General features: G+C 42.6%; 2 protein-coding genes across 3 annotated transcripts; one reads left to right on the forward strand and one right to left on the reverse strand.

Annotated features, from left to right (window-relative positions):
* Positions 1-1,063: 1,063 nt before the first annotated feature.
* Positions 1,064-3,484, reverse strand: LOC4334331 (AP-1 complex subunit sigma-1). Of its 2 annotated transcripts, XM_015772709.3 has the most exons (7): positions 3,142-3,484; positions 2,886-2,972; positions 2,265-2,356; positions 2,044-2,152; positions 1,920-1,955; positions 1,700-1,786; positions 1,064-1,340 (listed from the first exon to the last, which is right to left on the reverse strand). In XM_015772709.3, exons 1-7 carry the CDS (start codon positions 3,142-3,144, stop codon positions 1,269-1,271), a joined length of 486 nt encoding a protein of 161 aa, XP_015628195.1. In that variant the 5' UTR covers positions 3,145-3,484; the 3' UTR covers positions 1,064-1,268. The 2 variants fall into 2 exon arrangements, with proteins under 2 accessions (XP_015628195.1, XP_015628194.1); XM_015772708.3 differs by lacking the exon at positions 3,142-3,484 and having other exon boundaries at positions 2,886-3,053.
* Positions 3,485-11,047: 7,563 nt separating this feature from the next.
* On the forward strand, positions 11,048-12,725 carry LOC9269894 (uncharacterized; the record flags this gene model as incomplete). Its single annotated transcript, XM_026023938.2, has 1 exon — positions 11,048-12,725. A coding segment is annotated over one exon (1,242 nt), but the record flags the coding sequence as incomplete, so codon positions are not given.
* Positions 12,726-14,733: the final 2,008 nt, after the last annotated feature.

The following is a 14,733-nucleotide window of genomic DNA, read 5'->3' on the forward strand; positions in this document are numbered from 1 at the left end:
TTGACAAAGGGATTTGTATTAAACTCAAGAAAAAAGTTCAAAGATCCAATATAACCAATACTATATAAGATGGCAATATTAAATTTGAGTAAGACATCTGACAAGATAGGACACCGTACAGGAGGATTGTCACTACCAACCGAGAATCAAACTTTGCATGAACACTCCAAAATTAGAACAATTAAAGGGGTCGATAAGAATGGGTACGAGGGCAGCGCCGACTCCTCGAGCAGCCAATGCTTCCAATCGTGCGACTAGTATGTAGCATCGGCGTTGCCCAGGCCTTGTGGGCAACGCGGGGAATCGAACTGCGGCCTATTGTTCTAGTATGCAACATCAGGGTCGCCATGATCCACACTGGAGGCAGCAAGGCCGTCTCTCATGTTCAACCTGATCAACTACTCGGTGTGGATGAGTTGTCTCATCTTCAACATTATCAGTCACACAGTGTAGCTGGCTTGCCTCTAGTGCAAGGCATCTTTGCCCAAAGTTTCCACTCTCTGCATGCAAAGACAAGTGAACGGTAGCTTTGATATGTTGATGTCCTAATGCTTGCTCTCCCAACGGCTCCCATGCTCACTCTATTTTTCTTGCTCACTCAGAGTCGGTAGGTCACAACTTCTCGTTGATATCAGAGGCTAAAGATCATCAAGAAAGAAAAGAAAGGAAACAATAGTGCAGGTGTTTATAGAGGCAAACAAGCCCCGAGAAGTGAAAACGAATGAAAGTGTGACATTTTCCTTGGGTTAGGGGAATAGTGGGTGAAGAAGTGAATTCCAATTTGAAGTGAGCATGCAGAGAGCAACTGAACGGGCAATGTGGTGGATAAGTGAAAAGGATATTCAGGATGCACATATACCAGTATACAATCAATGAGTGTTCACAAACACATTCACATGTGCCAACAGCAAGGTACAACCTAAGCTCTATTTCATCTTACCCAGGTGTTGCATGTAATATAAAGCTATCAGGGACGTTGATAACTGATGTTTACACGCATTGCAATACAGAAGGCGAACAATAAGTGGAATAATCACAACTGCTCAAGATAATGCACTCTCCATGATCAACTCTCATGCACATTTTCTCTTAGAAAATCCGACTTCGGTTCAAAATAGCGGATACAGTGTAGTTACATCATGTTCATTCTTAATCCTGGCACCTTGAAAGACGTATCTTAGAAAACTGAACAGACCAAATGGACTAGTACATTGCATTTACCAATATAACACAACAAAAGAGAGCAAACATCAGACTGGAGTAGAATTTTATTTTGTAGCCTGGGCAATGATGTTGCTTATAGAGCTAGCTTCCTCTTTAGCTGCCTCTACCAATGAATCCTGTTGAATTGGGAAGCAATTGTTAGGAGAAAATAGAACTACAAACTTTTCTAAAGGACATAGTTCTTTCTTCTTGTACATGGTGTGTGCATCATGGACAACAAAGTAGGACTTGCAAGTTGGTTCATAGCTTGGTACACATGTTAAACTTAAATTAGATGTAAAGAGAAAAGAGAAAAAGGTCAAGTAGAAACGAAAGAGCTTTTAGATGAAGAAGTCATATGAAACAAAAAAAAAACAGATCTAAATTGAAGACAGAAAAGATCAGATATATTCTACCACCCAAACCATATGCTTTTCCATAGCCATGGAAACAGGAAAAATACGGAGTTTAGGTTAGCTATGGTCAGAAATTGTACCTGTGCAGCAATTAGTCTTGCAACATTTTTCTTGCTAGATTCTTGAAGCTCACCAGCGATGAGAATTTCATCAAGTATGTAGTAGGCCTGCAAAAATGAATCATTGAAAATCATGAACACGAGTCCTGTAAACATGACAATAGACTAGCAAGAAGAATCATGTAAATTCCAATCCTAGATCCTCTGTAGTAGCAACTTCAATAGAACCAAAAGATATTACCTTGTGGAAATTGAATATCAAATCCAGCTCGCATACCTAATGAGGTTGAAACAAGGACTCAAAACAGCAGTACAACAAGCAAATGAAAGAGAAGCTACATGATAAACAGCATCAAAGCACTCACGCTGCCAAAATATCGGTCCAGTACTTCAACGAAGTGATGGATAATTTCAAGGACCTCGAGCTCATTGTCCTCAGCATCAATGCACATGCAGAAATACAGGCTCGCATACCTTGCCACCATAATTATAAACAGAACATAAAATAGCTAATTTAGAAGATACCACGAAGCAACATAACCGATTAGTCAAACAATAGAACACCAATGACATGCTGGAATCATACCTTCTGTACACAACCTTGTAACCCTTCCACTCAACAAAGTTGCAGAGTTTTGGCCCGCGTGTTAGAATGAGCCCACTGAGCTCACGGATAACCTTTTCAACAAGTGTAGAAAATTACATACAAGATAAACAGTACAGTGCAGCTCACCAACAGAACATAAGCAATTGGGCACTGCAAACCCAAGAATAATAAAATGAAGAGGCTTTGTGTATTCTGTCAAGAATGTTCAGTGGGCACCTACAGTGTTATTCATGGGCTCAGAACAGATCTTTCGGGTTTCCGCAAACATTAAACCCACAAGTGGAACCAAAAAAGAACCAATACCGTGCCTTTGAGCATGAGACAAGAATCATCATCATCATAAGGTCCACTGAAACATGGGTGCTAAATACAGACAGATCCTAGAACAGAATAATATGCTTGTTTAATTAGTGTACATTTAAGCAAAAACAGCCTAAGTTGCAAACCCTGCCACGGCACATGGATCACACGAACTACAAAGCATATCGTCTAACTATTGAACAGAAGCAACAGCCACCGCTAGTGATGCTCAAAGAGCAGAGAAACAGCAACAGCATCATATGATCAGTGTTGGTACAGAATTCAGTACAGGATGCTGACCTTAGTCCTCTCCTTCTGGGTGTAAGGCGAGTACCACTTGGTAAGCCTCACCTTGCCCTGGCGGCTGATCAGGAGCACGAAATTGATCTGCAGAAGACCAACAACAGCAAATGGCAGAAAGTTCATCCATCTCAGTCCCAACACTAGATCCATTCCTACCACTAATCTCCTCCGAGATCATCCTCCTCCCCCCGCGCAAGCAAACACAGCGCTCGCTACACAGACCACGAAACCGGCTAGAATGAACGGATCTTACCATGGCTACGCGGTAGGAGAGGTCGCCACTCGGCCACACGGTTCAGCTCCCGAGCGGCGGCGCCGGCGAACCGGTGGCTAGATCCGGGCGGGCGGAGAGGCAGATCTGGAGCGGAAGCGTGGGGGAGTGGAGAAGAGGCGGCGGACGGGACAGCGAGACACGAGCACGTGCGTGGCCGTCGAGCGGCCGCGAGCACCTACCGGAGGAGGAGGAGGAGGGAGAGGCGGTGGTTGCGGCGGTTGGGATCGCCGGCGCCGGAGACGATCAGGCGGCGACGTCGGCGTGGAATCGGAGTCCAAATGGAGAGAGACGGTGGGGTGGGTGGGATATGTTTCGCTTCGCTGGGTTGGGCTTAATGGGCCTGGAATATCAAGTGGGTAGGCCAAGCCCATGGGCCGGGTGTTCTAGCTAATCTAGTGGGCTTCTGCTTCCGTTAGGACGAATTTTTTTTCATTTTAAAATTTTTATTTTTAATATTTACAGAAATATTATACTGACGAAAATATTTACAGAAATATACCCTACCGCCCTCGGGGAGGCCGCTGAGCAGGCAAAAACTGCATTTAACAGCAAGGGACCTCAGCGCAAAATACGCACACGGCGCCGTGTGCCATGTCACCTTGCTGCTCTATACTTGGATGGCAGGGTCTATTTCTGTAAATATTTTCGTCGGTATAATATTTCTGTAAATATTAAAAAATTAAAATGAAAAAAAAAATCCCGTTAGGACTGTTTGTAGGTAGAGTAGAGTAGACTACCATTAATTTTTTAAAAAAAGCTTAATCAAAGTTATTATTTTTCATTAGCTAGATAAGCTTGATATTATTTTTCTTTTCAGAGAGATACTTTGATGGGATGAATTATTTTTAAGAATCGTTAGGTTTAAGCGTTTGATCAAAATACTAGCACCGTTAATTATCCAGGTCATTATGCGTTACGTTGCATATATTTAAAACCTCAGAAAGAAACGATACTCAACATTATTTAGAGCTCGATTACGCGTTTAAATGCTTTCCGTAACTCTCAATTAGAAAAGTAATAAATGCTTGTTTACTGGATCAAAATTGGTTAATTACGTATCCAATTGCATGCATCTGATCATATTTGAAGTCCAAAACTGAAGCAGAAGAAGTGAAGAACAAATTGAAAACAAGAAAAAAGAATAGGCAAATTTAGAGCTACACAAATGTATAAACGTCAACTAATATATTATTACGGTAACAAAGTTTATATGTTTAGTTAGCACGTCCGTTTACAAATTAAATACTGAAACGTACGTTAATTAGCAGCCTAATGATCGCTCTTGCTTCATACTCCCCCATTTCATTTTGAATGCAGCCATAATTTTCCGCGTACAACTTTAACCATTCATCTTATTCAATTTTTTTAAAAAAATTAAAAATATAAGTCACACATAAAATACTATTCATGTTTTATCATCTCATAACAATAAAGATATAAATTATAAAAAAACAGACGATTAAAGTTAGGCGTGAAAATGGGACGGAGGGAGCAGTGAACATTGAAACGTATAAATTAACTCGCGGCAGCATCATCCCGGCCGTACGATACGCCCTTCGTCTACGGCCCTATCACCGGCACCTTGTTCTCGAGGTCGCCTAGTTCGTCACCGTACATCTCTGCCGGCGACGGCGCGGCGGCCGCCGCTCCCTCGGACATGGCGGCGGCGCTGCCTCCGTCACGAAGCGCCATGACCAGCCACCACATCAGCGACAAGGGGGCCTCCGAGGCGGCGCCCGCCGACGTCGGGGCCACGGCCGCGGTCGCGACCTCCTCGTCGTCGACGGCGGCGGCGGGGCTTGATCTTCCTCCCTCCAGAAGGCGGATGCCGCGCGCCGGCGACGTCGTCGGCAAGGTTGTCGCGGCGACGGCGGCGGCGAGGAGAAGAGTCGCGGCGACGGCGGCGATCCTGGCCATTTCCGGCGCGGGCGCGGTTTTGGTCTCGTGAGTCGTTTTGAAAACGTGATCGATCGCGAGTGATGAAACCGGAGGAGACGAGGAGTGGATGCATATATGGCATTTTATATGTGTGCGATGGCGCGTTTAAACTCGATTGCAGTAACTACGGCACAACTAATGACGGTGTGTGTGGCTAAGACCCCTTTTAAAACTTACTAGCAGCAAAAAACGTAGGAATAGAAAAAAAAGGATTTTGATATAATTGTCGAATTGGATGAGGGAGAAAAACTCAAATGAATGCTTTTAAAAAATTTGAAGTTATGCTAATTTTCCATCAAAATCTATGTAATAATGAGTCATTTCACATGAATTTTATAAGATTTAGAAGACTACAATCGTTTGTATCAAAGGACTAAGTAGTAAAATGAGTAAACTACGTTCATGGTATATGAACTTGTGTAGTGGGTATAAATAGGAACAACAACTTGCAAATTGCTTATTTCGGTACAATAACTTTGCTAGTCCGTGCGAACCTAGGTCAAAACGATCCACACAAGCAAAATTGATCTAGCCTGACGCATAATGATAAGTAATTTTTATTACACATAAAAATTTAAAGATACAAAATGTGTTGTTATTATCCGTATGATATTTTTAAGATTTAGATTAATAAAAGAACCAAAACAATTAAACATGTCCGGTCATGAAAATAAACTTTCAATAAAATGGAAATTCTAGACATAGAAATTAAAATGAATTTCCTAGTGTTACTTGCACTATGCCACGCCAGATTTTGTCTTGGCCCTAAAGATATAAATAAACATAAGATGACTTATGAAGGAACGAAAATTCCTCAGAAATGAAATGAAACAAACTTTTGCATCACTAATTTCTCTTTTTATTTGGATTGCAAATAAGATCTCCAAAACATAATAAGTATGTAAATTAAACTGCTACCTCATCAGTACATGCTAAGTTCTAACAATTTTGCTTGTTTGGATCATTTTTGTCCAATTCGCACAATATAGACGAGTTATTGTACTGAAATAAGCACTTTGCAACTTGTTGTACCTATTTGCATCCACCACGCAAGTTCATGTACCGTGAGTGTAATTTACTCTAGTAAAATTTATGTAGGATTTGAATCCTACTAAATTGCTCTTTGAATTCTTTGAAAGTGTTATTTGGATTTAATAGTATTCCCTATGTTTTAGGTTCTAGGATGTTTTAACTTTGGTCAAAGTTAAACCGCTTCAAATTTAACTAAGTTTACAGACAAATATAGTAATACTTACATTATCAAATTAGGTCTATTAAAATAATTATTAAATATTGTTAGCAACTTTTTGTGACAAGTCGATAAGCACGATCGCAACACCTAAACGCCTTGCGGTGATATGGAGTCGCCAACCACCTCGATCTAGCCAAAAGGCCAAATCAAGATGGGTTTTGCAAAAAGAAAAGTTAAACCGGCTAGCGGAGCCAATTTAGAGATCAAAATCAGCCTCTAGACCGATTTAGATCGATATGAGGATAACTACCCGTCTCGTGAGCAAAACGGAAGGTTTTCAGGATAAACCTACAAAGAGGTGTCGCACTCTCGCAGCGGCGGTGGACGGTTTACGGCGCAAACCAACAAAGATGAACTAAACTAGGGTAAAATAGAAAAGAGTAAATTTCACAAAACTACATATACTTGTGTCAAATTATCACAAAACTATATATTTAAGAATGTGTATCACAAAACTACAGATTTAGCGTTAAACTTTTCACGGAACTACAGATTTAATGCACCATATCACAAAACTACAGATTTAGTGATTAAGTTATCAAAGAACTACATATTCTAGAGTTTAGATCATAGCACTATTATTTATTTAAAGTTATAAAATTTGTAGTTTTGTGATAAAATAGTTTTTAAATGTGTAGTTTTGTAATAAAATAGTTGTTAAATCAATAGTTTTGTGATATAATACCTTAAATCTGTAGTTCCATGATAAATTTAACTCTAAATCTGTAGTTTTGTGAAATACATTCTTAAATCTGTAGTTTTGTGATAGTTTGATCAAAGTATCTGTAGTTTTGTGAAATTTACTCAATAGAAAACATAGTAAAAGAACGATTCAAATAGATTGTATTCGGGGGTTTTACAATGAACCGGCCTTGTCCCTTAAATAGGGGTTGGTCTTGCCCTCTACAGGCCCTTCTCCACGTCCAACTCGGGATAGAAACCAAAGAAAACACAAAATATGCCTTCCCGAGCAAGGAAACCCGAGACCCGACGAAAACAGACTCGGACTCGGACCCTGCCGGTCTGACCGCCCACATACCTGCGGTCAGACCGGCCCTACTAGCCGGTCAGACCGCCCATATACCTGCGGTCTGACCGGCCCTGTGAAGGAAACCCGGTAATTTTCAAACTTTGGCAATTTTCCTCTATTTCATCCATAGGTGACAAATTTAGATGTAAACAAATATATTTTTATAATAAATTTGTCTTGGTAAAATATATTATAGAAAGGAAATCGGTGATGGGGCTCATCATCTACTGCGATTCCACGATAGAGTGTTGCAGAGCAGCAGCAACAACTTGTACGTATCCATCCATTTTCTTGTTCAGATTTCACTTGTGTCTTTCCTCTCTCATGCGAATGAAATTTGTGGAAAGAAGGATGAATATGAGTACAGAGGACGTGCTATGCGTATGTCGATCCAAGCTGATCAACGAAAGATTTCACCGGTTTGGTTGATGCCGTGGGGGTCCCGAACGCAGCCTCATAGCCCTTCTCTCCTTAGACGTAAAACGAGACGAACGTACTGAGGATGTGTCCCGGCGCTTCTATTACAACGAAGGGATCAAGGGGTCACATCCTTTCCTAGATTGTATTTGGCCGTGTTTAGATTCAAATTTTTTTCTTTAAACTTTCAAATTTTCCGTCACATCAAATGTTTGAACACATGCATGAAACATTAAATGTGGACGAAAAAACCTAATTGCACAGTTTGCATGTAAATCGTGAGACGAATCTTTTGAGCCTAATTACGCCATAATTTGGTAATGTGGTGCTATAATAAATATTTGCTAATAATGGATTAATTAGGCTTAAGGGCATTCCCAACCCAATAACTAGGATGGTGTCCATAGCATTGAATAAGTTGTCACCTAGTGTCAACGTTTGATGTCGCGATTCCGGTATTTGCATGGTATGGGGATCGTCGGTACTAGGGTATACGCGAGACTGAGGTAAAAGAGATGGAGACAGGGATTTTTATACAGGTTCGGGCCTGTGAATTGTCAGGTAATAACCCTACATCCTGTTGGCCGAAGCCGGTATTGCTCTTATTCATGATAATCACACCAGTACAATATTTGAGGTAGCCTATCTAACTGCTGTCGACATGGCGGTCTGACGATCTGACCCATAGTCGACAGCAGGGTAGCCTTTCTCCTCGAATCCGTGCCCGACGAGATCAGAGATAGTGCTTTCGTCTCTCCTGACAGTATCCGGAGACACCGTAGGGTACTAGCCGTGCTTATCCCTGAAGTCGATATCCGACGGCGTGTCTTGGCGTATGTAGGCTTCTATGTTGTGGCTTCTATGTCGATTATGTTGGGTGTTCATCCTCTGCCCTCTCCTCTTAGGGGGCTTGTATTTATACCCATAGGTATCCCTTTGTCCAAGTAGAACTAGGGAAACCAATATGGATACAATCTGAGTAGTCCTTGTCGTTTCTATATAGAACTTTGGTTGTCTTTCCTTATCCAGAACTCCTCTTCCGTATAGGACATGGTATGTAGTGGATCCTGCCGAGATTTAGTCAACTACTATTAGGTATGTGGTATCTATAACCCTGACACCTAGGATGAAAAATGATGTGGCAATTGAATAAATGAGGAAAAAGAAGGAAACCATGTCTTGCATGAGACATGGTTTCTACACAACATCCAAGACATTATGTGAGATAAGTAGCATTAAATTTAAGTATGGAATAGTAGTGTTTGCATTGGAAGAGTAGTGTCTAGTACTAGTTTCTTGATGATGTAGAGTTTATGGAAACTATGTCTAGTGTCTTGGATTGGGAATGTCCTAATAGATTCGTCTCACAGTTTACAGGCGGAATCTATAATTTATTTTATTATTAGTCTATGTTTAATACTTTAAATGTGTATTCGTATACTTCAAAAATTTTGGCACACGAACGAACTAAACAGAGCCTTTCTTTTAAACGCAAGGAGTATAGTGCACAATTAATTAACCTTATTAAGTATTAGAAAAAATGAAGAAAAGATTAACACGATTTTTTTAAATAACTTTCCTGTAAAATTTTTTATATGTCTAAGGGCAACCACAATGTCGCAAAAGTGTAACCTTAAGATCCTTAAAGTGCATCATAGCATTGGCAATAAGCTAGTACTAGGCAACAACAAGAAAAACCATAAATTTTGACAATTTGACTCTTTGCAAAAACTATTTTTATAAATGAACTGCTGCCAAAACTTATTTTAAATCTGACCCTTTTGCTTAACGCCAAATCGTGTGGCGCTGAATTTAGACACCTCAGCGCCAAATAGCATGGCGCTGAATGTACGTTGGCACGCTGACTTAGTCTCCCATCCGCCGTGGCACGGCATTCAATGCCAGCTGACGTGGCGCTGAGGTATCTAAGTTCAACGCCACATGATTTGGCGTTGAGCAAAAAGGATCAGATTTGAAATAAGTTTTGGCAGCGGTTCATTTGTAAAAATAGTTTTTGCAAAGGGTCAAACTGTCAAAATTTGTGAAGAAAAACAACCATAAGTTTAGAGTGCACCACAAGAGAATAAAGAAATCGAAGAATTTATTCTCTCTCTTCTCTATTCTTAAATGGTTGGTTTGGCAAGTGTGAATGGGCCAACATCTATTCTTATGTAAACTTAGGGTGTGTTTATTTTACGTCAAATTTGGAAGTTTGGTTTAAATTGGAACGATGTGATGGAAAAGTTGAAAGTTTATGTGTGTAAAAAAGTTTTGATGTGATGGAAAAGTTGGAAGTTTGAAGAAAAAGTTTAGAACTAAACAAGGCCTTAAGCATTGTGGCAATAGAAATAGTTATAGTCAACTTGTATTAGGGCCCACATTAAGATTAGATTGTGCTACACATTGGTGCTAAGGGTGTGTTTAATTCTTTGGGTGTAAAATTATTGAAGTATACGGACACACATTTGAAGTATTAAATGTAGACTAGTAACAAAATAAATTACCGATTCTATCTATAAACTGCGAGACAAATTTATTAAGACTAATTAATCCGTTATTAACAAATATTTAATGTAGCATCATATTGTCAAATCATGGCGTAATTAGGCTTAAAAGATTCGTCTCGAAATTTATATATAAACTGTGCAATTAATTTTTTTTATCTATATATTTAATGCTACGTGTATGTGTCAAACATTTTATACGAAGTTTTGGCTTTTTTTTTTTTTTGAAATCTAAACAAAGCCTCGCTTCTGCGTTCAGCGTTCTGCCTTCCTTTCACTCCCCCACGGCCCCACCCCCACACGTCCCACCACCTCCCCACCTCCCCCGGGAATCGCGCATAGTAGGGGAGTAGGACGTCCTTTCGCCTCGTCGTCCACGTTGGAAAACGCCACAATAAAAGTCTACTCCACATCCCCCGGGCAGTGCAGCCACTGGTCCCTTCAAATCGCGCCACCGTCGCCCGTCGGTCAGCTGCTTTCCGCACTGCTTCCAAACCTTTCACCCCTTCCTCCAGCCTACGGCAATGGCGGACTGGTCGCGGCAAATCGTTAACCACCACTCATAAAGCGGTAAATAGTTAAAAGCTCTGACGCGGAAAATTTATCTATTTGTCACTCTTGTGACATGTCAATTAACGATTTGTCACACCGTGTCTATAACATATGAACCCTTATGTGTCTATAATATGTGGAATTAGTGGCAAATCGTTAAGCCCCACTCTGGTAAGTGTGGCAAATAGTTAAAAGCCCCGGTCGACGCTGCCGGTGGACCTCATCAACCGCATCGCCCGCTGCTTCCTCCACACCGGCGACCTCGACTACTACATGGGCTACCGCGCCGTCTGCCGCTGCTGGCGCTCCGCCACCGACGACCCCAGGGGGGCGAGCGCCCGGGACCCCCGCTTCCGCCCCCGCCACTGGGCCATGCTCGACGAAGTCTTCCAGACCGACGCGCGCCTCTTCGCCAACGCCGCCACCGGCCGCTTCCTCCGCATGGACCTGCCGCTGCTCGGCCGCGGCCGCCGCTACCGCCTCGTCGCCAGCGCCCCCGGCGGCGACCTCGTGCTGGCCGAGGCGAGCCCCCCCGCACGCGGTGCGCGTCCTCAACCCGTTCACCGGCGCCGCGAAGCGCGGCGCCACGACGCGCTTCGCGGCGCCGCTGCCTTGCGAGGACGGGTTCGATGCCCATGTCATCGGCGCTTCGCCCACCCTCGTCCTGCTCGCCGACGACTCCGCCAAGGTCTACTTCGCCGACCCCGACAGCGAAGGCTTCTCCGTGTTCGAGGAGAGCTACGCGTGCGCTCTCATCAGGCTGGCCGTCGTCGGTGGCCGCTACGCCGCCGCCGGCGAGCTAGGGTCGGTGGCGTCGATCCTGGTCCCCGAGGCCATCAAGACGGGGCTCCCTCTCGCCGTCAAAATCACAAACACATGTCGCGCGAACCCCGCGTTCCGTTGCTTCGTGGTGGAATCCGCGGGGGAAGCGCTGCTCATCTTCAAGATGGACAGAAAGATCGTGCAGATTTACAAGATGAGCACGGGAGGGGTGAAGGAGATCGATCGCTGGAGGAGGTGAAGAGCATCGGCGGCGGCCGCGCCATCTTCGTCGGCGCCACCAGGTGCATATCCATCAACGCGGATAAGTTCAACGCCATTGATGGCAACCGAATCTACTACCAGGAGCGCGACGACCTCACATCCGCGGACATCTACATGTATGAACTCGAGAGCGAGGAGACGACCAAGATCGGCGGAGCCATAGATTCGTTGAATCCCGTCTTCCTCGTTTCTACTGAACCTCCTTTCAGTCCAATTCAGCTCTTCTGCAGCTACGCCGACGAAGCACTGAGGTTCCGACTGGAGTGGGAGAAAATAGTGCAAAGCCTCCCTGAGCGGCTTCCTGATGACATTATGGCTTCCATGGGTGCTGACCTGATGGGTGATTTTGAAGACGAATTCGAGGATTTTGAATATGAATTCAACGATTGATTCGTTCAACGTTTTCTGTGCTCTCTGTAGATCTATCTGGAGTTCTACCAGGAGTACTAGCTAGTGTTTACTCTGCTCAAGAAGCAGATATATTAAGCTTATTTTGGCTTTGGATGTGGCTCTGCAGTATATCTGCAGTTCAACTCCTACTTAAACATATCCTCAGGATGTATTGCCGCTGGAGATCTGAAAAAATAGCACTCGTGGGTTAGGAAAATTGATCTTTTGGGTGTTTTTGTGTGGAACTTGGGTAGAAGATGTTGCTAGATGCAAGCTCCTGTGATGGAATTAGTGTTGGTATGTTTCCTATTGTTTTTAGGTTGGGCTTGTAATTAACCTCTGTAATGGACGTCTAGGCTTTCTTTCAAAGCCGGATCGTGATGATCTTTCATCTAAAAACACCTAAAATATATCGTATGGAATATTTGAAATGCTAGTGAGTTTGTTGTCTTCTTGCTGCAAATTTTGTTCTTAATCTCATTGGTTCAGAAACAAAATTTTGTTCGAGTATGTGTACATTTCTCTGATATGTCCATTCGCCAAGGTTAATTGAGCATTCCAAAAAAAAAATCCCCGCAAGCATCTAACCTATTGTTTATTTTGTAAGCAGATTCTGGAGTTTTATCTGCATATGAACCATCATCGAATCTTATAACGACAGAACGGTTTGTGCAATGTCGTTTAAGTTCTGGACTGAGGTAGATTGCTCGGCGGTCACCTTGGTTTGGCTTTATTTTGGATATTCGGATGGAAGACAATTTGTTTCTTTCTTTTAAATGGAAACACATTAATTTATTGTTTGAGGAAAAAAAAGAATGCTGACAACGATGGCCGGCCCTGTTCTTCACTGATTATGATTTTGGATTTTCATTTGCAAGCTTCCTAAGCGGTGTGTTTCGTGTAAAGGAGAATTCTATATCAAATTTTCCTGAGATACTTTTGTAGAACAACCTTTCAATTTTGTATGATTTAATTTATTCGCTTGTACCCTTAAATAGCTATAAAGAAAATCAGGTAATCCATTAATCCATCAATTTCAGCTATCTAAAATGGAGCCGATGAAGAAGACGAGGATAATAAACCATGCACGAAGAAAAAAAATCTGTCACATTGCTGTATCTTTGCTGGAGTCTCACATATCCAAATATGATAAATCACTAGCTAGCAACATTTATCCTAGAGAGAAAAAAAAACATAAGGTGATTAAATTAGGATATATATAGTTCTGCATTTCATTATTCAGGTGTAACAATAATAATCTGAAGGCCATTTACATGGTCAAAACGACGCACTTCATCAATTCCGTAGGCGACGAAGTGAAAACCTTCACACGACATGGGCTACGGCCCATACACCGGCACCTTGTTGTCGCAGTCAACTTCATCGCCGCCGCACGCCGCCGCGGCGGGGCCAGCCGCCGGCGCAGCTCCAAACTCCGGCAGGTCGGGGCCGAGAGCCGCCGCCGCGTCGTCGTCCAACGACCCAGACGATGGCGCTCCGGCCACCTCCAAGGGTACGATCACGCGCAGCACGCTCCTGTACTCATCCAGAGCGCGGCGGCCGACGGCGACGCCGTGCGCCGTCGTCGTCGAGACGGCCGCGGCGGCGGCGGCGGCGGCGACGGCGAGGATGGCCACGAATACCGTGAGCTTGGCCATTTCGTGTGGAGTGGCGCGCTGTGCCTCTTGCGCTGGAATCCGGAGGCTTGAATGGTTTTTATAGTGGAGAAGTGGACGCAATTAGTTCTCAGTTACTGTGGTGTAAATGCAAGTTAACCCAAGTGTAATAATATTATCAACTATAGTTACGTTTCGTAAAAAAAAAATTACGCACGACATTTTTAATAAAAAAAGTCCAGAAAAGAGCGGCCCCATCGTTTTGCTTATTCCCTATTTGCAAACAAAAAATAATTTGTGAATAAAACTTTTATATACGTGTTCTTAGTGGGGGAGGCTAATGGGCGATCGCCTAGCGATCGGTTTACCCCGCCTACCCCTATACTCCTCCCTCTTCTCCCCCTTCTTCTCTTTCTACTACAGTACACCACACAAATTTTTTCACTACAGTAAATTTATGTATAGAAATACTATATAAATAAAAAATTTGAATTCAAATTTAAATTTGAATCGGGTATGTAAACTTTTGACTTATAAACTTTGGGTCTATAAACTTTAGGTGTATAAACTTTAGATGTATAGAAATACTATATATATAAAATATTTGAATTCAAATTCAAATTTGAATCGGATATAATTTGTCAAGGTTATGGATACCACATACCTAATAGTAATTGACTAAATCTCGGCAGGATCCACCACATACCATGTCTTATACGGAAATTGACTTCAGATATGGAGGGAGTTCTGGATAAGAAAAGACAACCAGAGTTCTACATGGAAACGACGAGGATTACTCGGATTGTATTCATATTGGTTTCCCTAGTT

The sequence above is a fragment of the Oryza sativa genome, chromosome 3, assembly GCF_034140825.1.
Source record: "Oryza sativa Japonica Group chromosome 3, ASM3414082v1".
Taxonomy (NCBI): Eukaryota; Viridiplantae; Streptophyta; class Magnoliopsida; order Poales; family Poaceae; genus Oryza; species Oryza sativa.

Coding starts and splice junctions, on each gene's coding strand:
- LOC4334331 (XM_015772708.3), bottom strand. CDS start 3,038: ATGGATCTAGTGTTGGGACTGAGATGGATGAACTTTCTGCCATTTGCT. Junction 2,357..2,885: donor CCCAGAAGGAGAGGACTAAG/GTCAGCATCCTG, acceptor CTTGTTGAAAAG/GTTATCCGTGAGCTCAGTGG. Junction 1,787..1,919: donor TGATATTCAATTTCCACAAG/GTAATATCTTTT, acceptor TCATTTTTGCAG/GCCTACTACATACTTGATGA.